Genomic DNA, 27,119 nt, shown 5'->3' on the forward strand with positions numbered 1-27,119 from the left:
GAGATAGAAAAGCAATAATTAAAGGCCATTTCACCATCTCAAAACCCCTTTCTGTTTCTTCCCATTGAACTTCGTAAGACCCTAGGAGGGTTCAAATAATGGCAATATTAGGTCTCACAGCAGCCTGGTACATGGGTTTTTCAATATCTTTGGAGCCACTGCACTTTCTTAAGGTTTCATTTCCCAATATCACAATTTCTCCTCTTACAGGCTAAAAACACTAAATGGTAAAACAAGTCCCCTATCCATTTGGTGCACAGTGAAGCTGCAGGATCCAAACAGGCTACTCCCAAGAGCATGCCCAGCAATGAATTATGTGACAGGTATAATAAAGGATACAAATGTAAACCAATTAATAATTTCTTTCAAAATCAGACCAACCTGAGTTCAAAACCAGGCTCCATCGTTTTCAACAAGTCTTTTAACCTAAGCCTCAGTTTCCACATCTGTAAAATTAGAAGGATAATATAGTACATATCACAAAAAGCATCAATAAAACCAGACTTTTATAATAATTAGCCCATGCCTCATACATGGCAAGTGGTCTAAAAAGGTATTAGATCTTAATATTGGTATTACTATTATTATTATCATATAAATCATGTTCCAGATCAGTGTCAGGTCCATCCATGTGTTTGTGTGACTTGGAACTGGGTACCCCGACTACATCACGTCTGGGAACTGCAAAGTTGAGGACCAAATCTCTGCCCTAACCAAGGCCAGCATGAGCCACCAGCCTGCGCCACCTGCCTGCCGGCCCCCCGCTCAACACCTGGCACAAGCAGCCACCAAATGCTAAACCTCTGCTCAGTTTCCACTGGTTTCATGGACATTCCACCCTGTATCTCAGCTGCTCAGAAGGAGGGGTCATACTCTCCCCAACCTCACTGGCACACACCGGACGGTACAAGCCTGTAGGCTGCTCCTTACACTTTTCCTATGCAGAATATGACTGTGTCCATGGCTCCTCCTCTGTCTCTGTTTGATATCAAGGCCATGCCAGCCTGGGGGATGACCACAGTGATAATTGGCTCTGAGCCCCTTCTCAGTTCTGCTATTTCTGGGACATTCCCAAGCCTCTTTCCTTTCCCACGTCTCCCAGAGGCTGTTCCATGGCTGTGGTGGCTATTGTCATTTCCAGCAACTCATTCCTCTGTGACAACTGACCCTTTCAGTCCCCCACTGTCACCCCTAGAGCTCAGCTTCTCTGGCCTCACGGATCCCTTTTCTCCAGTGATCATAGCTCCTTTCGGCTTCTCATCTTCCTTGAATCTCTACCCAGATACCAATGTCATTGAACTTTACAAAAAGTAGCAGAAGTCATATCTAACTCTTCTGAGTTGAAATTTGAAAGACGAATAGCTGTTAATCACAGAGTTAGGGACTTCCCTGGAGGCGCAGTGGTTAAGAATCCGCCTGCCAATGCAGGGGACACGGGTTCGAGCCCTGGTCCGGGAAGATCCCACATGCCGCGGAGCAACTAAGCCCGTGTGCCACAACTACTGAGCCTGCGCTCTAGAGCCCGTGAGCCACAACTACTTAGCCTGCATGCCAGAACTACTGAAGCCCATGGGCCTAGAGCCCATGCACCACAACGAACAGTAGCCCCTGCTCGCCGCAACTAGAGAAAGCCCACGCGCACCAACAAAGACCCAACGCAGCCAATAAATAAATAAATAAATAAATATTTTAAAAATCACAGAGTTGATGGAGCAAAAATGGGGGTGGGGGGTTCCCAAGCAGAAGAAGCCACAGCTTACACTCTTCCGTCTTTCAGCTGGACTGTAGCTCTTGTGTCCCACCACTGTGTCCAGGGCCATGGCATTGCTCCTATCTCCTAGTGGGTGTTTAATACACGAACAAGAGGTCTAAATCAGCTAGCAACTAGCAACCACGGTCTGTTATAGTTTCTTAGAATGCAGACCACACACATCTGAATTATGGGAGAGCCACAGAGGTACAGATCTGTGGGTCCCCGGCTTAACTACTGAACTAGAACATGCAAATGAAAATCCCTCTAATAGGTCTCATGCATTCCTATGGACTGAGCGGGGTCAGTGAACTTCAAACTTCTGGTCCTGGTACCCTGTAAGAAATACATTCTACAATTCTACATTGTGACCAAATACACACATATACAATACAGTACATGCACAGTAATATTTGTCTACTCCATTCTAATAAATTTTTTTCCAAAGCTGACTGTAACCCACTGAACTGACTCCACAACTCATTACAATTTGAAAATCACTGGGTTAGTGTGTATTGTAAAGAAGAGAGGAATGGTCAGATCATAGAAGGCCTTCCTAAATTAAAGAGTTTGGCCTTGGGCTGTAAGTCATGAGAAATCTTTTCATTGAGAATTAGATATGAGGAAAAACAAAACCTAGGTCCTGTCTTTGTAGAGATTACAGTCTCCTCTGGGGGAGGGGTGGGAAGACAAATTATCTGTCAACAGAAGGGACTGGAGAAGTCAAGCAGAGGGACCAGCACAGGGGCGAGGCACAGCCTGAAACATTTTGAAAGTCGTTCAGTACAAACCGGTTTCACACAGGAATACAGTAGTCCCCACTTCTCCACAGTTTCAGTTCCTGTGGTTTCAGTTACCTGCGGTCTACCAGGGTCTGAAAATATCAAATGGAACATTCCAGAAATAAACATTTCATAAGTTTTCAATTGTGCACCCTCTGAGGAGCATGATGAAATCTCGCCGTCCTGCTTCATCTTGCTGAGGCCTGAATCACCCCTTTGTCCAGTGTATCTGCCCCGTAGTCACTTGGTAGCCACCTCTTTATCAAAACAACTGTCCCATTATCACAGTGTTTGTGTTCAAGTTACCCTTTCTACTTAATAAGAGCCCCACGATGCAAGATTAGTCATGGTGGTCGTTCACATCTGCCAAAGAGAAGCCATAAAGGGCTTCCTTTAAGTGAGAAGGTGAAAGTCCTCAACTTAATAAGGAAAGAAAAAAAATTGTATGCAGAGGTTGCTAAGATCTATGGTAAGAACAAATCTTCTACCTGTGAAACTGTGAAGAAGGAAAAAGAAATTCATACTAGTTTTGCTGTTGTACCTCAGACTGCAAAAGTTATGGCCACAGTGTGTGATAAGTGCTTAGCTGAGATGGAAAAGGCATTAAATTTCTACAACAAGATATTTTGAGACACTGCATTCGCATAATTTTTGTTTCAGTATACTGTTATAATTGTTCTATTTTATTATGCCTTATTCTTTTTCTTTCTTTTTTTCAAAATTTATTTATTTATTTTTAGCTGCATTGGGTCTTTGTTGTTGCACGCGGGCTTTCTTTAGTTGCAGCGAGCAGGGGCTACTCTTCATAGCAGTGCACGGGTTTCTCATTGAGGTGGTTTCTCTTGTTGCAGAGCATGGGCTCTAGGCGCGTGGGCTTCAGTAGTTGTGGCATGCGGGCTCAGTAGTTGTGGCTCGTGGGCTTAGTTGCTCTGCGGCATGTGGGATCTTCCCAGACCAGGGCTCGAACCCGTGTCCCTTGCATTGGCAGGTGGATTCTTAACCCCTGTGCCACCACGGAAGTCCCCAGGTGCCTTCTTAAAAACGGTTACAACCCAAGCTACACCTTCAAAACAAACATGTTATGGCCAACACGAATCCCTGCCAGAGGCCTTCCAGTACCCCTTCTGCAGGTTCAACCCATTAGGTTCAAAATATAGATGATTTTTATTATGTTTCTTTTTAATTGAAGTATAGTTAATTAAAGATGTTGTGTTAGTTTCAATTGTACAACAGAGTGATTCAGTTACATACACACACGTATATATGCTTATTTAAAAATTAACAGCAGGGCTTCCCTGGTGGCACAGTGGTTGAGAGTCTGCCTGCCGATGCAGGGGACACGGGTTCGTGCCCTGGTCAGGGAAGATCCCACATGCCGCAGAGCGGCTGGGCCTGTGAGCCATGGCCGCTGAGCCTGCGCATCCAGAGCCTGTGCTCCGCAACGGGAGAGGCCACAACAGTGAGAGGCCCGCATACCGGAAAAAAAAAAAAAAAAAAAAAAATTAACAGCAGCAGCTACCTTTTTTTGTTTTTGGAAGATTTTTAATCACAGTTTCAATTTCATTACTTGTGATTGGTCTGGTCATATTTTCTGTTTCTTCCTGGTTCAGTCTTGGAAAGTCATACCTTTCTAAGAATTTGTCCATTTCTTCCAGTTTGTCCATTTCATTGGCATAGAGTTGCTTGTAGTAGTCTCTTATGATGCTTTGCATTTCTGCAGTGTCTGTTGTGACTTCTCCTTTTTCATTTCTAATTTTATTGATTTAAGTCCTCTCTTTTTCTTGATGAGTCTGGCTAATGGTTTATTAATTTTGTTTATCTTCTCAAAGAACGAGCTTTTAGTTTAATTGATCTTTGCTATTGTTTTCTTTGTTTCTATTTCATTTATTTCTGCTCTGATCATTGTGATTTCTTTCCTGCTACTAACTTTGGGTTTTGTTTGTTCTTCTTTCTCTAGTTCCTTTAGGTGTAAGGTTAGATTGTTTATTTGAGATTTTTCTTGTTTCTTGAGGTAGGATTGTATTGCTATAAACTTCCCTCTTAGAACTGCTTTTGCTGCATCCTGTAGGATTTGGATTGTCGTGTTTTCATTGTAATTTGTCTCTAGGTATTTTTGGATTTCCTCTTTGATTTCTTCAGTGATCTCTTGGTTATTTAATAATGTATTGTTTACCCTTCATGTGTTTGTGTTTTTTACGTTTTTTTCCCTGTAATTGATTTCTAATCTCATAGCATTGTGGTTGGAAAAGATGCTTGATACGATATCAACTTTCTTAAATTTACTGAGGCTTTATTTGTGACCCAAGATGTGATCTATCCTGGAGAATGTTCCGTGCTCACTTGAGAAGCAAATGTAATCTGCTGGTTTTGGATGGAATGTCCTATAAATATCAATTAAATCTATCTGGTCTATTGTGTCATTTAAATCTTGTGTTTCCTTATTAATTTTCTGTCTGGATGATTTATCTGTCCATTGGTGTAAGGGAGGTCTTAAAGTCCCCCACTATTATTGTGTTACTGTCGATTTCCTCTTTTATAGCTGTTAGCAGTTGCCTTATGTATTGAGGTGCTCCTATGTTGGGTGCATATATATTTATAATTGTTATATCTTCTTCTTGGACTGATCCCTTGATCATTATGTAGTGTCCTTCCTTGTCTCTTGTAACATTCTTTATTTTAAAGTCTATTTTATCTGCTATGAGTATTGCTACTCCAGCTTTCTTTTGATTTCCATTTGCATGAAATATTTTTTTCCATCCCCTCACTTTCAGTCTGTTTGTGTCCATAGGTCTGAAGTGTGTCTCTTGTAGACAGCATATATATGGGTCTTGTTTTTGTATCCATTCAGCAAGCCTGTGTCCTTTGGTTGGAGCATTTAATCCATTCATGCTTAAGGTAATTATCGATATGTATGTTCCTATTACCATTTTCTTAATTGTTATGGGTTTGTTTTTGTAGGTCCTTTTCTTCTCTTGTGTTTCCCACTTAGAGAAGTTCCTTTAGCATTTGTTGTAGAGCTGGTTCGGTGGTGCTGAATTCTCTTAGCTTTTGCTTGTCTGTAAAGCTTTTGATTTCTCCATAGAATCTGAATGAGATCCTTGCCGGTAGAGTAATCTTGGTTGTAGGTTCTTCCCTTTCATCATTTTAAATGTATTGTGCCCCTCTCTTCTGGCTTGTAGAGTTTCTGCTGAGAAATCAGCTGTTAACCTTATGGGAGTTCCCTTGTATGTTATTTGTCATTTTTCCCTTGCTGCTTTCAATAATTTTTCTGTCTTTAATTTTTGTCAATTTGATTACTATGTGTCTTGGCGTGTTTCTCCTTGGATTTATCCTGCCTGGGACTCTCTGCGCTTCCTGGACTTGGATGGCTATTTTATTTCCCATGTTAGGGAACTTTTCGACTATAATCTTTTCAAATATTTTCTCAGGTCCTTTCTCTCTCTCTTCTCCTTCTGTGACCCCTATAATGCTAATGTTGTTGCATTTAATGTTGTCCCAGAGGTCTCTTAGGCTCTCTCCATTTCTTTTCATTCTTTTTTTTTATTCTGTTCTGTGGCAGTGAATTCCACCATTCTGTCTTCCAGGTCACTTATATGTTCTTCTGCCTGAGTTATTCTGCTATTGATTCCTTCCAGTGTATTTTTCATTTCAGTAATTGTATTGTTCATCTCTGTTTGTTTGTTCTTTAATTCTTCTAGGTGTTTGTTCTTTAATTCTTCTAGATCTTTGTTAAACATTTCTTGCATCTTCTTGATCTTTGCCTCCATTCTTTTTCCAGAATGAGGTCCCGGATCATCTTCACTACCATTATTCTGAATTCTTTTTCTGGAAGGTTGCCTATCTCCACTTCATTTAGGTGTTTTTCTGGGGTCTTATCTTGTTCCTTCATCTGGTACAAAGTCCTCTGCCTTTTCATTTTGTCTATCTTTCTGTGAATGTGGTTTTCCTTCCATAGGCTGCAGAACTGTAGTTCTTCTTGCTTCTGCTGTCTGCACTCTGGTGGATGAGGCTATCTAAGAGATTTGCGGAAGTTTCCTGATGGAAGGGACTGGTGGTGGGTAGAGCTGGGTGTTGCTCTGGTGGGCAGAACTCAGTAAAACTTTAATCTGTTTGTCTGATGATGGATGGGGCTGGGTTCCCTCCCTGTTGGTTGTTTGGCCTGAGGCGACCCAGCACTAAAGCCTACCCGGCTCTTTGGCAGGGCTAACAGTAGACTCTGGGAGGGCTCACACTAAGGAGTACTTCCCAGAACTTCTGCTGCCAGTGTCCTTGTCCCCATGGTGAGCCACAGCCACCCCCCGCCTCTGCAAGAGACCCTCCAACACTAGCAGGTACGTCTGGTTCAGTCTCCCCTGGGGTCACTGCTCCTTCCCCTGGGTCCCAATGCGCACCCTACTTGGTGTGTGCCCTCCAAGAGTGGAGTCTCTGTTTCCCCCAGTCCTGTCGAAGTCCTGCAATCAAATCCCACTAGCCTTCAAAGTCTGATTCTCTAGGAATCCCTCCTTCCATTGCCTGACCCCCAGGGTGGGAAGCCCGACATGGGGCTCAGAACCTTCACTCCAGTGGGTGGACTTCTGTGGTATAAGTGTTTCCAGTTTGTGAGTTACCCACCCAGGAGTTATGGGATTTGATTTTATTGTGACTGCTCCCCTCCTACCGTCTCATTGAGGTTTCTCCTTTGTTTTTGGATGTGGGGTATCTTTTCTGGTGAGTTCCAGTATCTTCCTGTCGATGATTGTTCAGCAGTTAGCTGTGATTCCAGTGCTCTCACAAGAGGGGGTGAGTGCACGTCCTTCTACTCTGCCATCTTGAACCAATCTCTCACTTTGAGCCTATTATGACTTATTGTAGTTAATCTCTTATATGCCTAATTTATAAATTAAACTTGTCATAGGTAGGTGTGTATATGCAAAAAGATAGTATACATAGGGTTCGGTACTACCTGCTGTTTCAAGCATCCACTGGGGGTCTTGGAATGTATCCCCCATGGATAAGAGAGAACTACTGTAGTTACCCTAGTCCTGGCTCCAAAGTTCTCCTTTCTTTGGAAGGAGAGATAAGTTACCTGGGCCTCATCCACTTTATCTTGAAGGAAATTATTACAGTGACAATTATAAAGTTCTAGAAGGGATGACATGAAGGTAAGTAGAAAGCAGAAGATAGGACCAGAGTCCCCATCCCTCAAGGTATTGAAGAGAAGGCCTTCCTAGAAATACCAGAGTAACCAGACTGGAGAATTTGCCCTCATAGTGTATGGAGCTGGTCCAACTATGAAGTAATATCTCAGGCATATTACATTTTAACAGCTTTATTGAGGTATAATTCACTCATGTTACCACCATCCAATTTTAGAACATATTCTATTTCTTCAAAAAGATCCCACATGCCCCTTTGCAATCACTCCCTGCTTTCTTCTCCAGCCCTAACCTACCAGTAATCTACTTTCTGTCTCTATAGATTTACCTTTTCTGGGCATTTCATCTAAATGGAATTACACAGTATATGATCTTTTGTGTCTGGCTTCTTTCACATCCATGTTGTAGCATGAAGCAATACTTCATTCCTTCTTGCTGCTCAAGAGTATTCCATCATCTTCCACCACATTTTGTTTACCTCTTCATCAGTTGCTAGACATTTGGGTCATTTCTACTTTTTGGCTATTATGAATAATGCTGCTATGTACAGTTTTTTTTCCCTGGACATATGTTTTCATTTCTCTTGGGTGGATATTCAGAAGTGGAATTGCTAGGTCATATAATAAATTTAACTTTTTCAGAAACAGTCAAACTGTTTTCCAACATGGCTTAACCATTTTACATTCCCACCAGCAACATATGAGCATTCCAGTTTATCCACATTCTCAAGTATATTCTAAAATCCAGATTCACATTTATTACAGCATGAAGCAGAGCCTGAATAAGGTTGGAACTAGCATCTCTGTGAACTAGGGAGTTCCTGTGGCCTTGTAATTTATTCACATTCCAAATTTCACTGAAATTTAGAAAAGAAATTATCAGAGATGTTCTTTTGAAACATGCTTGAAATCATTTAGTATCAAAATGCAATACCAAAAAAACCTATATAGACCTAATCATAGAACATTTGACAAAAATATTTGTCAAAGGAGAGTTATCAAGAACCATGACAAATGAGAATGTGTTTCCCACACCAAATAGAGTTTCCCAGGGGACAAAATCTTAACTGTGAATCCTACAAACTAGCAGAAACTTGCAGAAGGCAGCAATCACAGCCAGGAACCCGAAAGAAAGTCAGGGAACTATTTCTTTAAATCTGATGCAAATTGCATTATATCAGGTGATGAGCTGCAAAGATGAGACCCTGCTTCCAGAAAGGAAAAGAAACAGACCTGGCCTAAAGGGAACACAGAAGAGTCACAGGAATGCCCCTGCTGCTTTGAAAACCCCAGGTACTTCTTACAAACATACTGTACTCAGAAATTAAAAGAGAGGGTGGGCACCCAGAAGACTGGCAAGAGCTTTGGTTCAGAGACCACAGAGGGACACCAAGCACTTTCCACACACACTTTTCCTATCTAGAAAACAACCTCCCCCTGTCTGGGGCTTGGATCTCTGTCTCTCTAACATTTTACTTAAAGTGTCATATAAATTTCACTGAATGTGTATGATCTCCTCTCTTCACCTACAGGTTTCCTCCTTTGGAGGAACCCTTTTTGTTCCTAGAGATGAAGACCTAGCAGGACCTATGCTAATTACCCACTAGCACTCTTTCTGGTGCAATCAGCTAAGTGGAGGTTTAGGTACCCAGCTGGTCAGGTTCCAGGAGATTTCCCCTGCTAATTTTCAGTCATTCAGGAAAACAAAGGAGTAACTAAGATTGGGTTACCATGATTTTAAAGAAACCCCGTTCCTCCTTCCCTTCCCCCTGCCAAGATGTGTAGACTTCTGTATTTCACACTTTTACATCTGTTCTTCTCCAAAAATAAAAGCTGTTTATATTCAAGAAATGCTGACTACAATATCAGCATGAGTTACATCTTTGAAACACTCACAGAGAGAACATACATATTGTTCCCACCAAAGAGGGTGTGCAGTTTCTTCCCAGAGCAGCACCTGGGGATAGAACTGCAGGAGAGCTCAGCAGTGCTTTTATTTATTTGTTTGCATGGAAAGAAAACTGTATTCTCTCTGACGGGGTGCTAGAGTTACCAGTTAAGGAAAACAGAAGAGGGGGTGGCCTTTTAGGAACAGCAAACACTTGACTTTGACCTTATGAAACATAAGACTACCCAGTCTCTGACCTCTAAGAGAGTCTTAGGGATTCAAATAGAAAACCACAGCACTCCCAAACTCAAAGTACACTTTCAACAGTGCAAATGGTTGTGAAGAAGCCATTTCAAATTCAGTTTCCCCAGAACCTAAGACACCACCAGTACTAGAAACAAAACTGTCCCAAACTTGGTCCCAGACAGAACACCTTGAAAAATGCAATTAATTCACCCCCGCCATCTAAAGAGTAACTAACATTTCTGATTTAAATGCTGTACAATTCCCTGATATTTTAATAATATTAAAACCTCTCCGAGAAAGTTGGATATGTCCCCCTAATTGTCAATACTGCAAAAAACATAATCATCTTCAACCAGATATTTTTTATATCCAGTCTACTGATTATTATCTAACCATATCTTTTTCCTTTAAAATAGATGTTCCAAGAGGGGTCTTTGAATTCAGTTTTTCAAAAGCATCTTCCCCAGCAGTGAGTATAAAATAAAATGTTGATACATGCTCATTATCAAGTTGTGTACAAAGCTGCCTTAACAACCTTAATCTTCATCAACCTTCCCCCAAATAAAAAGACATGCAATATAAGCAGTGTGTTTATCTAAGAACTGTAGATTAAATAACAACATAGGGCATCTTTGTGGCTAGGTCAGAGATGTTTATGGATTGTTGTTACAAGGAATGTCTGTGGGATTTCTCTGTAAGGAAATCCTCTAACCTGCTGTCTAGATTCCAAACCTCCATTCCATTTTCCAAGCCTCAAAAAATAAACAACCCAAAGATTTCACACTGCAAACAAAAGAAGGGATGAAAGAGTTTGTGAATTCAACTCTTTTTTTCAGCTTCTAGGCAAACGTCAGCACCTCCTGGGGCTTTAAACTGAATCCCTACAGATCCATAGGGAAAAACAGGAAATTAACACCAGAAGGATACATCTTCTTGATCATGGAGATGGGGCTTTTTCTGGCCCCTGAATAAACTTGCTAATAAAAAAAAAAAAAAAAGGCAATGCAAAGAACAGTCCAGGATTATCAGCTGAAATGGTATCAGGTGATACTCGATACCATTTCAAGTATTCCCCTTTCTTACAAACAATTCATACACATAAAATATTACTGTGAAGTTTTAAAGTCCACATTCTTGGGCTTCCCTGGTGGCGCAGTGGTTGAGAGTCCGCCTGCCGATGCAGGGGACACGGGTTCGTGCCCCAGTCCGGGAAGATCCCACATGCCGCGGAGCGTCTGGGCCCGTGAGCCATGGCCGCTGAGCCTGTGCGTCCGGAGCCTGCGCTCCACAACGGGAGAGGCCACAACAGTGAGAGGCCCGCGTACCACAAAAAAAATAAAAAATAAAAAAAAATAAAGTCCACATTCTTAAAAGTATGTGCCTTCCACAATTTGAAGCCATAAGCCTTAAGAAAAAGTTGCAGTTACCTTATATAAATCACTATTTCCTACTCTGCAACATTGTCAGGCAAACTCAAACTTCTATGGATATATTCTGTGTTTTTCCAAAGCAACCTGTATTTAGTAAATCATTTGTACGATTTCTTTTTCTTTTTTTGTGGTATGCAGGCCTCTCACTGTTGTAGCCTCTCCGGTTGCGGAGCACAGGCTCCAAACGTGCAGGCTCAGCGGCCATGGCTCACGGGCCCAGCCACTCTGCGGCATGTGGGATCCTCCTGGACCGGGCCACGAACCCGTGTCCCCTGCATCGGCAGGCGGACTCTCAACCACCGCGCCACCAAGGAAGCCCCTGTACGATTTCTTTAACATACACTTCTCCCATTTATTAGGCACTAAGATCCATGAGGACAGCGTTCACGTGGGTCTTCATCATCATATCCTCTGCATCTAGAACAATGCTAGGTACACAGCAGACACTCGATAAATACTTGTTGAATGAATGAATGAACCAACATGAAAGAAAACTGTCTTCTAAACATTTAGGCCAGTGGTTCTGAAACTCTAAAGTGCATCAGAATTACCTGGAAGGCTTCTTAATGCACAGGCTGCTGGGTCCCATCCCCAGAGCTTCTGATTCAGTAGGTCAGAGAGGCAGGACCTAAGAGATGATCTTGAAGCTGCTGAAACGAGGATCTCACTTTGAGAACCACTGTTTAGGCAATTAACCTGTCAACCAGCTCTTAGAAAATCACAATGCACAGGATCACATTTACTGAGAATCAACCGGCCGCAGAATCCTATTCTATCTACCGGATAAGCCATGCTAGTCCTTGCTCCAAACACTCTCAAAATTGCCAACACAAGGCTTACGTGCAAGAGGACAATACACAGACACATGCCCAAAACAGCAAGAAATCATTACTATGGTGAGACTAAAGACGTTTCATTTCTCCAGTGCGTTTCTTTATGATGTATCCTACTGCGCAGTTTAATGTATTTTTCTCAGATAGAAATTACTAAACCACAATGCATAGCCATTCTCCCTCTCACTACCCCACTTCACTTCACTTACTAATGGGAGTTTCATCTGAGGCCAGGGCACAAAATGTGGTGAAGGAGCCCATTTTAAAGCTTATTTATATTATTAATATTTTAGTGTCTGTAAGGACCAAAGCCATGATCAACACTCAGTCCTTAATGGTCAGAAATCAAGCAGAGGCATTGATAAGGTGCAGATATAATCTAAACTTGCCATCAGGCTGAACAAAAGGATGCAGGCAAACAACCCAACAGAATCCCAAGCTCTAACTCTCCAATTATTGCATAGGTTTTTAAAGCATTAACTTCAAATGCATACTTTTCTCATGACCCTGTTCTGGATTTAAGTGCATTTATATCCAGATTATAATCAGAAAGGGTATTTAATTAGATATTGTTTGCAAGTACTTTGAGATATAAAGTGCTCTACAAATGCTAAATATTATTTAAATACAGTTTGCAATTACTGCTTACAACCTATTCCACCCGCCACACTGCTATAATTTGATTAGAGGAAGCCCCCCCCAAAAAAAAAAACCACCTAGAAGTAGAAATGATGAAACCATGTGCATGTGAAGCTCAGATTTTTACCCTAGGTATAAATAATTCATAGGCATTTTAAATGGTGGGTTAGGTTGTAAAATCTAGTGAGATCAAGGCAGTTGGCCTCCACAAGACTGAAAACCACAAAGTTATGTTGATTTTATAAGTTTCTTACTTATAAACCAGGTGGAAAGTAGACTGTGGTCAAAAACACAGGGCTCTTTACTCTTCTGGCTGCCAGCTCCATCTTCCATTTTCTCCATTCTCATCTTAAAATATCTATATCTGTCTGAAAAAAAGTGTAACTCCAGATTTTGATTTTAATAATTATCTGGCAGATAAAAGCTTGAGAATGGCTCCTGTTCTAACATGTCTTCCCATCTTGCTATCTTCTGTGATAATCGCAAACTCAGTGGTCTTCAATTCTTAAAAAATGGAAACCTTTGAGCCTGATTCCACATGCCTTCCAAACACACTTGATGGACACTTCTCCAAAGAGAAGGGCAGATTAAACATAAACGTACCTTATATACAATGTAAAAGGAAATCACTGCTAATCGCAAAATGGTTCATATTTTATGCTTTCAGGTTTTTAGACAAGAAAACGAACAATTAACATGTTCTAAGCTGACCTTGGTTATTTAAACAACAAAATCACAAGGGAAGAAATATTTTGGAAATAACACTTAAAACACAACTATGCTCATCAAAGAGATCTTGTGCCCCAAACGGAAGTCTTCTGAGAAATCTGTGAACCCAGGGAGATAATACATCAGATAATTCTGATGTCATGACAAGGTCAGTGAGTCAAATAGTGGCCTTTGAGTTACTGTGGGCACTGGCTTTGGGGTAGGTCAATCGTAAGTTCGGCCATTTAGAAGTTTTATGACCTTTGGTTAATTAATTGATTTTTCCAAGTCTCCCGCATTCATCTGTACACTTACCTCACAGGAAATTGGGAGATAATTTGACAATGTCAAGAGCCTTAAAGATCATTTATAACTTACACTGTAAATTGCACTTCTAAGAAGTTATTCTAAGGAAACAGAGATGTATACAAAGACTTAAGTATAAGGATAAATAATGTATAATGTATAAAAATAATGTGTACAAAGACATATATAAGGATGTTTGATTATCAAAGCACTATTTGCATGAGTTGAAAAGTTGGAAATAGCCAAAAGTTTCATCAGTAGGAATTGGTTAAATATATTATGATGCATCCCCACAGTAAAATGTTAAGTGGTCCTTAAAACATATGATTAGAAATTTGAACACTGACTGAATGAAGAAATTCAAAATTACATTTTTTTAGGCATGATTATGGTATTGTGGTTATGTGATTTTTAAGATTATTTATCTTTTAGAAATACTGAAATATTTACAAGTGAAAAAATATGATGCTTCAAAATAATATGGGAGAGGAAGAGGATGGGGGTGTAGATAAAATAAGATTGGGTACAAGTGGAAAATTGTTAATTTGGGGGCTCATTACACTGTCTACTTTTTAAAATAATTTTATTTAGATTTAATTGACATTCCATAAATTCACCCTTTTGAAGTATACTAGTGATTTTTAGTAAATGCACGGAGTTGAGCGACCATCACCACGACCAGGACACTAGCAGTCTCTTCCCACTCCCCCTCTCCTCCAGCTCCAGCAACCCCTAATCTACTTTCTGTCTCTATGGATTTGCCTATTCTGGACATTTCATATAAATGGAATTATATAACATGTGGCCTTTTGTGTCTGGCTTCTTTCACTTAGCATAATGTTCATCCATGTTATAGCATGTATCAACACTTCCTTTCATTACTGAATAATATGCCATCTTATGAATATAATGCATTTTGTTCATTCATTCATCAACTGATGGATGTTTAGATTGTTTCCCCTCTTTGGCTATTATGAATAATGCTACTAAAAATATTGGTGTACAAGTTTTTGTGTGGATATATGTTTTCAATTCTCTTTGGTATATACCTAGGACTGGAATTGCTGGGGCACATGGTAACTCTCTAGTTAACACTTTGAGGAGCTGCCAACTTGTCCTCCTAAGTGACTGCCATTTTACATCCCCACCAGCAATGTAAGAGCATTCCAGCAATCTTTCTACTTTTACGTAAGTTTTAAGCTCCCCATGATAAAGAATTTTTTAAAATTTTGCCATAGAAAAACATTAATAGTATGCAAAATGTCTGATTATTAAGTTTTTTAAAAAAGGTTGTAGATAATATACATAACATAATCTTAATTTTTTAAAACTATCCATTTAGCTATGTGTAGAAAAAACTACTAAGCCATATACCAAAATATATATGTGGTTATCATTGGGAATCATGAATTCTTTTTGTTTTTTCTCCATTTTCCAAGTTTTCTGCAATGATCATGCATTGCTTTTATAATGAGAACAACAAAAAGCTTTTTAAAATTTCAACATACTTTTAACAATTCAGCAGTCTTTGCTCCCATTCCCAACCTACATTTTCCAGACCCTGGAGCCCCAGAGGTCATCCTGGTGGGATTCCTAAGAAAATCAAAAATACACATTGGCTTCATGAAGCTTGCTGTCTAGTAGTAAATATAAGCCAAGACAGAAAGTTCTGAGGTGGAAAAAAAAAGTTATGAGATCAGTTCGGAGAGGATTTACAAGTGAGAGGGCTAATTTCTATCTGAAAGGATCAGGGCAAATTTGGTGGAAAACGTGGCATTGGAATGCTGAGTGCTGGGGTAGTAGGTACAGAAAAAGAGAATAAGGTAGGTCACCCCCTAAAGAGCATCCTTGGGGAGAAGGAAGCTGTTCCTTATGGCAGGTGAGAAGGAGGGGTCGTTAACTGCAGGGCATGGTGCGGGGCCCAGCTGAATTTTAACTGGTCTTGAAGTAAAGAGTTTAGTCTTTGTTCTGTAGACTGTGAGAACCCGGGGAAGGCTGTGAATTAAAAATACCCAGACTGAAACTGTGCTTTCAGAAGACTAACGTGTCTGCAGTGCACAAGGGAAACGGGCCAGGAGAAGGCTGCAGGTAGAGACAGAGTGCTGGTAGAGACAGAGTGCTGGCAGAGACAGGGGAGGTTAACTGCAGCAGGAGGACTGGAGACAAGGGGACCCAGGCAGTAGATATTAAGGAAAGATGTTTACGGTTGGGGTAAAATAAAATGTGCTTTGAGAATTTCCAGGCACCCCCTTGAGATAAGTAGAGGCAGCCTGGGCATGTAAAAAAAAGTGGATAGAGAATAATCATCTTTCTCTAGAGGGAAATCAGCTTCCAACCAGAATGGAAGAAATTATAAGCAGAATTCATCCAACATTTTCTATTTAAGTCCTCCTTCTCTCTCCGCTAGGAACCTTATATTTCTATGTGCAGAATAACATTTATTTCAAAACTATCACCCAGATTTTCTTGGAATTCTCAGCACACTGCTAGTTCAGGCCCTCTTCTCACAGAGCTACTCCCCCCCACCACAGAAATGGGAGAACCGATTGAACATGAAAGCATCTTACAGACACAAGTTATCCCAAATTCTATGAGAAACGCATACTCAGACTGATTCTGCTCAGCTGGTCAGGGCTGCCATGATTCGATCACAGTAGCTCAAAGCTGGGTGGGCTTCAGAACCACTATCACTGAAAGAAGGAATGGCGTAGAACAAGAAGGGCACGGAAGATTCATTCCAGGGCAGACAGAGACACAGAAAGAAGAAAGGGCCAACCAGCAAGACTCAAAATTACGAGATTTCAAAGAGTCTTACTGATAAGGGGGTAAAATATGATATACCCATAAAAGAAAAGTGTTGGGTATTCTTTCATCAACAAAATATTCCATGACCTCCTAAGTCAATAATCTGGCAAACAGCAAACCATGACTTATATTAGCTTTTGTACAAAGATCACTCCAGTTAATAATGAATACTGACAATGATTACACATATTTTTCTGATGTTCTGATAACTACCACTACACCCTATTTTATTATGAGGCAATGTCATGGCAAAGAAAACACCTGTTTAATATCTCTAAAAAACAGTACATGTATCTAATTAAAAAACTGTTATGCTATTATCATTTTAAGATACCGTTATCTTAGCAATTCATGCAACTTTACTGAATTCTCATTTAAGACCAAATTTAATTAATTGCTCTTGGGTAATGAATTACTAATGTTTCAAGACTTCTTGAAGCCCATGAGACCTCTGACCAGAAGGTTTTAAATACTGGACTAGTAGTGTATCATTTCAGGCACCCACTCCCTGCCCCACCTTACACACACATAAATTTTGAAAAGGAACAGGCACAATAAATGTGTTTTTATTTGCATAATGGTTAATCCATAGAGAGGAGAAAAAGTCTTTAAAAAAAAGAAAAGAAAAAGTTTTTAATGAAAAATGCTGATACTGGTTTAGAAATATGCTAATCTCCAAAAAGTTTCTGGGCTGAACTCACCTCGAGCAAAGGTCAACCCAGGCCATCAGAGGGTCAGACAGAGACCATGAGAGGTCAACATAAGGCCATACTGACTGATACATTCAAAGGAAAAAGTACTATTAAAAAGATGCATGGGGCTTCCTTGGTGGCGCAGTGGTTGAGAGTCCGCCTGCCGATGCAGGGGACACGGGTTCGGGCCCCGGTCTGGGAAGATCCCACATGCCGCGGAGCGGCTGGGCCCGTGAGCCATGGCCGCTGAGCCTGCGCGTCCGGAGCCTGTGCTCCGCAACGGGAGAGGCCACAACAGTGAGAGGCCCGTGTACCACAAAAAAAAAAAAAAAAAAAAAAAGATGCATGACCTTCTGATATCTTTTTCTCAGGATCATTTTTCTGTTACACACAATCACTGGGATCAAAAGTTGGTGGAATCAAGTTTCCCATAAAATTCTATTTAATCATGGAATAGCATATCTGTGTAGTGCTTTACAGTTTTCAAAGCACTGCCATAAATACTTATTGATTTTTGAAACCTATGTATGAGGAAGGCAAGCAGTTGTGATCATTCCCATTTTTGAGTTAATTATGGACAAAGGACTGATCCAAAGTCACAGAATTAATAAGACATGGACACAGAACCCAGTGCTCAGTCCACTCCATTAACTCATTCATTTATTCAACTAACTGGGACTATGGACTCAGAGATGAACGAGACCTAGCCTCTGGCCTCAAGGAGCCCACAGTTTCGTGAGCAGGTAGAAAGAAAACCCCATACCGTTTATAATACAAACGTAAAAAGCGTAGCAGGAAGAATGCATGCAAGTCTTCCAGATGAGGTCAATTCTTAAACCTAGGTTTCGATGGAGAAAGAAATATCTAGGGCCAGCAGGGAGTGAGGGTTAGAGGGAGAAAGACAAACAGAGGTCATCCAATTCTGTTCAAATAGAAAAGTGAGTGTGAGTCCTGGCAGAAACTTAAGAGTATGAAGTCAGCAGTAGCCAATCTTGGCCTTGACTGCCTTACTCTGTGGGCCACGCTAAGGACAGCCAGGGTGTTCAGATTCAGATGTATGCTAATCTCCAAAAAGCTTTCTGGGCTCTCCTCACCTCCAATTCAATAAAGCATACTGGTGGCACATTATATTTCTTTTAACACTGTCATATCTTGAAGGAAGAATGACTAAAGCCCTGCATCTGAATGAGTAGATTGTTTTCTATAGCCTATGTATGTATACACACATTTCATACACCCACATGGATAGTTTATATCCGTAAAACTATGTAGAATATAAGTATCCACATAGATTATACAAAACATACATAGAACTCTATAAACCTTGCATGCAGAGACATCTGAATAATGTGTATGTCTAGACCAACCCCTTGAGATATGTTTAGATGGAAAAGGGTTACAGAGAGAGGTTACCATGCAGGACAACCATCTGTCATAGATGATTCAGACAGTCATTTGCCTGCAGAGGAGGAATTGAAGGGGTTGCACAAGATGAATTCCAAAGATACTTTAAAGCTCCATGGTTTAATGTTTTATGAGCTTACCTGCATGAAGCAGTTTTTCTATTTTTGATAAATAAAATTCCATGACCCTGGTGAAATAACTCCTCTCTGCCTTTTTTTTTTTTGTGCTCAGGCAGAAAATGTGTTATTGATATCTGATTTAGCCACAGACAATGTGACTTACAGCACTGAATGAGAAGTCAGGAAATCTATATCCTCTCCCCAAACCACCCTTCTCCCCTCCCCTACTCACCCCACCTCCAAGCAGGGAGGGGGCTGTGTGACCTTGGGCAATAGACTTGACCTCTCTGGGCTACAGCTTCCCAGGTATTAAATGAAAGGAGTGGCTAAGTGTTCTACAATTCTCTTCCAGCTCTAAATCTATGAAATCATTCCTCTCCCTCAAGACTTAGTTTATCTCCACAGCTCTAAAAATCAGGACTAATAAAACTGGATTCAGATCACCTCTTTTCTAACCATCCTCTCTTTTCTTACTTTTTAAAACCATCCAAATCTTGCATAATTTAAGTGATCAGTGCTTCCCTGGTTGCTCTGGTTTAAATTATGCATTGTTGCTATTTGGGGAAAATTTAGACTGGGTCCAGTCTGGGATCACTGGCTGAGAACAATAAGCCCCCAAAGTGAGAAAGGATAAAGGCCTCTCCAGACAGGATCTGCTTTTAATGCATTGAGCACAGAGTTTACAAAAAGGGCATTGATTGTGTAAAGAGCCACCAAAACAGCAAGGGACTGGTAAGGCTGCAGTAAATTCTCCTAGATGCCACTGACCTTGGCTACATTTCAGGGGTCAGGCATTCCCCAGGAAGTTCTCAGCAGGCAGGCTTTCCTGGGGCTTTAGGAACAAATGAGACCTCTCATCTACATGAGCCCATCTCTCTTAATCTGGGAAAACAGAAAAAGATCATCTGCCCTCTGATTTGTGGAGATTACCTCTGTGGCCTTTGGACTCAGCTCCGGGCCTACACAACTCACCCACCACAAGACTGGTCGCAGACCCCTGACCTCCGGGAGGCAATTGTCCCCACATCTGCACTTAAATCCTCCTGCTAGTAGGTCCCCACCTCCTGGGCTAGCTGGACACTGTAGCCTTTCCTCTTTCCACACCTCCTACAGGCAGAAATACAGTGGCAAAGCACTAAAGCCCAAGCCACAAAGAGCAATTTCAGTGAATTGTGCAAAGATATCTTTTCAAAATACTGATCGCCCAAGCGCAGATCTCCCAGGTGTGAATCGAACTCCAGGTCGGCCGAGGAACCCTTGTGGTTGCTCATAAGCTTGCAAGCTCTGGGTATCTCTGAAAACCTTCCCCAGGAAAAAGCCCACAAGGGACACCTCCAGACCGAGCCCAATTTACAATCGTATCAGAGCGCTATCCATTAGAGAAGCGACGTTGAGATTCCGGCTCAGGGAAATCTCAAGACTTGCCCATTGTTCAGACTCCCATCCCCCCGCCCCGTCCTCCTCCCCAGCTTTGCCACTTTCCTCTACCCTGAAGTCTGGGCCATCCATCCACCTGATTAACCCGCTGGCAGAAACTCCCAGCGCAGAAAGTAGGGCAAATGAACACACAGAGTCTGTAAAAGCAGGAAGCCACAGACTTGGCCAAAGCACCCACCCCGTTACCAACCTCCACCCCCAGCTGCCCAGGGGGCAACGGGTTCTGAATGTGGCCTTTCGGCGCCAGGGAAATAGCTTACTGTAATAACGCATGAATGAGCTTTTGCTACCCAACTATCAAAAAAAGCCATTTCAAATGGCATCTCTGCTCCTTCTCAGCCCCTTGGCTGCCTCCCAGAAACCTCACCTCTGAGATGGAAGGATTAAGGAGAAGGGGAGGGGGAGTTAAAAAGAGGAGGGTAGGTCAGGAGAGAGAGGATTAACGAGACTAAAGAAAAAGTACCACTTTGACCATAAAGGTAGTTCTTTAAAATAACAGTGGAGAAGGCAATGTCAAGGCAAGTACTGAAGATTCAGGTACACGACCCCAAGATTTAGCATCTAACAATGTATTCTTCAAGAGGGCGTGTGAACTTCCAAGCTTCACCCATCCTGCCTATCTCTGTGTTGAGAGCCACCATCAATTCGGTCTCACCGACCCTCCCTGCCTCATGTATATACAATCGCTTTTTTTTAAAAATGTATTTTTAGTTCAAGAGAGGAAAAGGCTGTGCTAAGATTGGTAGCCCATCCTTCTCAGACCCCCGCTGCTGCTGCCACCCACACCCCTCCCCCCCTTCCAGGCAGGCAGCATCTAATTAACATCGCAAGAAAGCTCTGCCCCCTTCCCCGAAGGAGTGTGTTGGGCTTGGGGGGGTGGGGAGGTGTCGAGGCTGCACTAGGATTCCTGGTATTCCGATCTCAAAACAACAGCAAAATGGATTCTATATCAGTGATGTCTTAGTCAATACAATGAAACGGCGTCTGAGGCAATTCACGTGAGGGTAAATGCAAACCAGGGGGTCTAGAGGGGGGTGGGGGTAGGTGCTTCACAAAGGACTAGCCACAGACACAGAGAAAACACACACACACACACACGCACGCACACGCACACGCACACACACAACACTCCCAGGAGTTCCGGTCTGATTGGGGAAAAGCAGAGAACACATCCCTTTCACCTGCTTAAGTTCAGCCATAAAACTGAAATGTCACAGCCACAAAGTCAGAAAGCACAGGCAGGGCTGAGTTAAAACTATAAATAAAGGTGAGCGGCAGACCTGCGTTTAAGAGAGCGCTGAGAGGGAGTCGGGCGCCGACGGCAGAAAAAGGGGGGAAGGGGAGGCAGTTGCCAGCTGCAAGACCAGCATAGCAATAGCTGCCCCCTTGGAGCGGCAGGTTCGGCTTCGCGGGGACAGCCAGGCTCACAATGTCATCTAGCAGGTAGCTGGAAAACGTGAGGGACCAGTGCCTTTATTCACGCTGTTGTTATTCTTTTTGCAGAAAGGGACAGTGGGGTCTAGAGCCTTAGTACTAGACGACTGCCCGGGGCTTGTGTACACACACACGCACGCACACACACACGAGCCTTTCATTTTAATGCTCTTACACCGGTCTACGATGAAACTGGTATAAGCTCCACGAGTTCTCAGGGGAGCTTTGGCAGCCACCAAAGGAGGACACGTACCGCACAGCCCCTGCTGTGGGTGCTTAGCCAAGAGCACCTCAGCAACCCCCGAATCTAAACGAGAATCCAGGTTCCCTCGCGTCGCATTCGCCCGCCTGTGCCCACCAGCCCGAGCCCCAGTTCCACGCACCGAGCCCATTCACCCTGACCCAAAACGCTGGAAAGAAATCAGAAAACATGTTCCGCTCACCCTCAAAGCCGAGAGATCGATTTCATCCAGGCTGCGAGCCGGAGAGTCGCTCGCCATGTCGACTTCTTCTCAGGAGAAATGGACCAAAACCACCCCGAAGATTCCCCGTCGAAAATTCCACCTCGGTCTATTTCACTCGCGTCCTCATGCGGGTGTCGCGCCAGAGGCCCGGGGCCCAGCCTCCCCCGCCCACCCCGGCCCCACAGCGCCTGATCGCGATCCTCCGCGCGTCAGTCCGCCGGCTCCGGGAGCCCAGCCTGCGCGGATCTCCAAGCCCGGAGTCGCGGTGCGTGTGGGCTGCGCGCCCTGAGCAGCTAAGGGCGCTGGGGCTGCGTGGGTGTATTTAAATGGGACATGCTTCTTTGCTTGTGCGTGGATGGCGGCTGCATTGGCTGTTATAATGAGACACATCAACTCCTCCACTCAGCTGGGGGGGTGGGGGTGGAGAACCACACAGAACTGTCTATCACCGCTTCCTGGGAGGAGTAAAGGGGGCGGGGGGGAAGAGGCGGAGGAGGCGTGGTCTCCTACTGGGGAGAGGCCGCGCTTCCTGACCCGGTCCCTCTGCACCAACGTGGATGGGGGAGGGGCGCGCACCCTTTCAGCCCAGGTTTTGCGGGCTAATCGGGCTGGATCTGAAGAGCTGTTTCTGAACCCTGCCGTGCTTATCGTAGGGACAAGGGGACTTTATTTTTGTGTATCCAGTTCGTGCGCTGCAGCAAAATGGCCCTTCAGTCGCATTTTGAGGGATTCTCGGCAGGGTTCAAATGCTCCAACGTTGAAAAAAATCCGGAGGGAAAAAGAAAAAGAGCGACGCCCTCCCTCCCCCATTAATTATTTGTGGGGCTGGAGTAGCGCGGGCTGCTGCAACCGGTGCATATAAGGACTTGTGTGCAAGGAAGGGGGTCCGCCTCCAGCCGCGGAACGAATGCGGGTTGAAGCGCACTCGCGCCGGGCACCCAGACCCCAGCTTCGGCAATTTGCAACTGCCGCTGGGTCGGGTCCTCCTGCGGCCCCCGGGACCCCGCATGGCAATTCTCGAGGGCCGGTCACTCGCCGCCTCCGGGCTGGGAAGGTTTGCGAAAAGCGGGAAAGCTGGGAGCTCCGAGCTCCCTCTTGGCCTCGCCACACCCAGGACCTACCCGTACCGCGATTCCCCCACGGAAACGACCGAACTGAAACGAGGATTGTTCTCTGGGTGCAATGGCTTGAATGCTTCAGGTAATTCGGAAGGCAATACTGGATAAGGCAGCACACGCAGCCTCAGGACCCTGCATCGTCCTTTCCGGCTGTGTTTCTGCTGCTGACCTACCCAGATTGATAGAGAAAGTTTGGCTGGCGGATAAGATGTAACCCAGAAGATGTACGGCGTGAGAGCGATTTCACTCCACCCTCATTCTCATTTATAGGCTGTACGTTTACAGTGGTAAACCTGACATTCTGTAATCTGGAGTGTCAAGTCACTTCCCCCAACCTCCTCGCACAGCCCTTCCTGTCCGGCCTTGGCCACGAGAAATACATAGGATGAAACGCTAAAATTGAACTTTTCTCCCGATACAGCAGTAGCTTCGAAAGCATTATCTGCACCTCTGTTAAGATGAGAATTTTCTTCTGGCCAAGTGTCCTGAGGGTTTTTTAGTCGTGTGGTATGAATATCAGCTTCAGAACAATGCTTTTGAATGAATGAACAGAACCCAATGTAGTTACTTCTTCAGGACTGCAGACGTTAGAAGACTTTCAAACAGCATTCGGTATGCGGTCTGCTGTTTTTGATAATAATATTGTATTTATTTATATGCATCGTGCATCATGAAACTTGAAAATTGTTCCAACATCTCAGTGGCCATAACAGTTTAGGAGCTTTTGCCATTAAAACGTCAAACGTTTAAATGTGTCATATTCAAAACATTTGATTTGATCTCACATTTTCTAATAAAATCATCCAGCTCGAGGTAGTAACTAAGCCACCAAGTAATGTCGAAATGACGTAAAAACCTATCATTTCTCATCGTCCTTATTTTTCCTTTCTCTGTGTCTTTTTTACCCTTAATCTAGATGACAAGTTAATGGATTGTCTCAGTATTGAAAGAAAATAATTAAGATCAGGTATTGATATCTATGAACAGAACTATTTTTAAAACTCCAAACATATGAAAAATGAGGTAAACATTTTTTTCAAGGAGAACCTTCATTTTATACCCCCAATTTTATTTGAAACATCACAAATAGGTCATTTAGCGTTAATCAGCTGTTCAGGACGTAAGGATGTCATGATACTGGCACTAAATTCTAAACCCTTGGGTTTAGAATCCGATTAGAAAACCGTATATTCGGTATAGCGGTGTGTACTAAGTGGGGGAGGGCTTCCTAGGAGCCTGAGAGGATGATAAGAGAGTCAGGTGGAGGCAGGGATACTGGTTGCAGGAAATACCATAAAAGGAGAGATTACAATAGCCAAGGTCCCTCCAGCTGGTAAGGGAAGGAGGAAACTCCAGGCAGTTTGTGCTGGAGGTGAAGTAATTGCGGTCCCTGGGCTGAGAGGAAAGCAGAGGTCAGATCAGGTAGAACTTTGCATACGCATTTAAGAAACTTGAACTTTATTTTTTAGGTCGAGTGTATATCAAATTTCAGCCATTTCTGTAAAAACTCTTAATGTTTTGCCATATCTGTAAACCTCCTGGACAGTTGTTATTTACTTAACATTTTTCTTTAAATCAACACTTTTCTTTTTTTCTCATCTTTGACTTAAAAGGAAACATAAGTCACTACTGTGGATGTAAAGCTAGCAACACCTGCTAAAAAATAGAAGGAAATCATTACAATAAATACAATGGAAAATAAAACTATATTATTAAATTATAAGTAACTACCTACCCTGAGTCTTTAATTTGTTAAAAGAGAGATTAGCAAATGCCAAAAAAGGCATTCAAAACTTGACCAAAGTGAGATTTTCTTCCTGGCGTAATCTGAAGGGTTGAAAGAATTGTTATCATTTATGTGCAGTTTGAAAGCCTGCAAAACAATATGATACACTGTTTATGTCTGTCTAAATATGTAGATAACTATAAAAAGCATGGACATAGGAAGGATACAGAAGCATGAACTTCAGGGCAGTGAGAAGGGAAGAAGAGAAAGAGGATGGGAAAGCACAAAGGAGGATCCAACAATGGTATGTAATTTAATTTTTTTTAAAAGATCTTAGGGCTTCCCTGGTGGTGCAGTGGTTAAGAATATGCCTGACAATGCAGGGGACATGGGTTCGAGCCCTGGTCCGGAAAGATCCCACATGCTGCGAAGCAACTAAACCCGTGTACCACAACTACTGAGCCTGCGCTCTAGAGCCCGTGAGCCACAACTATTAAATCTGCATGCCACAACTACTGAAACCCATGGGCCTAGAGCCTGTGCTCCACAACAAGAGAAGTCACCGCAATGAGAAGCCCGTGCACCACAAAGAAGAGTAGCCCCTGCTCGCTGCAACTAGAGAAAGCCCGCGCGCAGCAACAAAGACCCAACACAGCCAAAAATAAAATAAATAAATTTATTTTTAAGAAGAGATCTTAAGCAAATATTGCTAAATGTTTGGAATCATTCAGTCTGGATTGTTACTAATGGGTGCTTGGGCCAAGGAAACAAGGTATCACCCCAAGGGACTACCACCAATTTCCAGGAGAAATGAGACCACACACACACACATGCTGAAGGTAAACTATACATACTTACATCACCTGACCTCCACCATGCCCTGTCCTGCCCCTCTTCCTACTGCAATCAGCAAAGCAAGCACTCAGACTTAGAAAATGGAACAAAGTATTCTAGGGAATTGTTTTTAACTCAGAATTCTCTACCCAACTAAACTATCATTTCAGAGAGAATACAAAATAATGACATATTTTCAGATACATAAGAATTCAAATGGTTGATCATCTCTTAAATTATTATTGAAAAGTGTATTCCACCAAAGAGAAAACTGAATCAAAAAAGAAAACATTCAATACAAAAGACAATGGTCAGCAAAAGTAGCAAACTCTGTTTGTTACCCGCTCAGAGTCATTCTCATTCTTCCTTACTGGCAAAATTCTGATTTTGAGAATTTATCCTCCATGTGTTTCAAGAATAGGAGCTCTCCCCAGCCCCAGAGAAAGAATGAATGTTAACTAGTCTACTCTCATCATAGTTATCTATTCTCTCTCAATGCTTGGTTTAGACATGGATATATCATGCAACACTAAGTAAATAAAAGGGGGGTATAAGAATGGTTTTCCTCTTAAAAAACTGAAAAAAAAAAAAGAAGAAGAAGAAACGAAGGAAGCAAGAGAAGAGAAGAAGACCAGGAAAAGCCTCCTGCCTGGGGCAGCCATCCTCCAAGGTGGCTCCCAATGAGTCTTACCTCCTGGTGTATGCTCTTGTGTAGTTCCGTCCAACATAGAATACAGAGGACTTCCAAAACTGGGAAATAAAAACTGGGTAATAAAAGGCATTTCAGCTTTTACCTTGTTTTCTTGGGTCACTTGCTCTAAGGCAGGGTTTCTCAGCCTCAGCACTATTGACATTTCAGCCCTGAGAACTCATGTTGTAGGGAGCTGTCATGTGCAGTGTTGGATGTTTAGAAGCATCCCTGGTCCCTCCTTACCAGATGCCAATAACACTTTCCATTTGGGAAAACCAAAAATGTCTCCAGACATTGCCAAATGTCCCTTAGAAAGCAAAATCACCCCCAGTTGAGAACCACTGTTCTAGGGGAAGCCAGCTACCGTGTCCTGCAGACATTCATGCAACTTGCCAGCCATGTAAGCTTCCTTGGAGTGGATCCTCCAGCACAGTCAAGCTTTCAGATGACTACAATCCCTGCTGGCCCTAACTGCAATCTCATGAGAGATCCTGAGTTAGATCCACCCAACCAAGCTGCTCCCAAATCCCTTCCTCACAGAAACCATGATAAATAATAAATGTTATTGTTGTTATAAGCCACTTGATTTGTTATGCAGCAGTAGATAACTAATAGCTGGAGCTGGAGCAGCCATCTTCCTAACCATCACCAGGTTAGGATGAGCTTGAGAAAAAAAGCA

At 42.6% G+C, this 27,119-nt stretch overlaps 1 protein-coding gene across 13 annotated transcripts in view; it reads right to left on the reverse strand.

Moving 5' to 3' along the window:
- The window catches only part of TNIK (TRAF2 and NCK interacting kinase), a 412,179-nt gene extending 389,640 nt beyond the window's left edge, over nucleotides 1-22,539 (reverse strand). For 8 of the 13 annotated variants that reach the window (XM_067034009.1, XM_059065364.2, XM_059065361.2 and 5 more), the window contains exon 1: nucleotides 22,051-22,449. In XM_067034009.1, the coding sequence (XP_066890110.1) occupies nucleotides 22,051-22,107 (57 nt within the window). In that variant the 5' untranslated portion in view covers nucleotides 22,108-22,449. Of the gene's footprint in view, nucleotides 1-22,050 lie in introns of all 13 variants that reach the window. The other 5 variants (XM_059065360.2, XM_067034013.1, XM_059065365.2 and 2 more) reach the window with 4 other exon arrangements.
- Nucleotides 22,540-27,119: the final 4,580 nt, after the last annotated feature.

Source organism: Kogia breviceps, chromosome 5 (genome assembly GCF_026419965.1).
Source record: "Kogia breviceps isolate mKogBre1 chromosome 5, mKogBre1 haplotype 1, whole genome shotgun sequence".
Lineage (NCBI taxonomy): Eukaryota > Metazoa > Chordata > Mammalia > Artiodactyla > Physeteridae > Kogia > Kogia breviceps.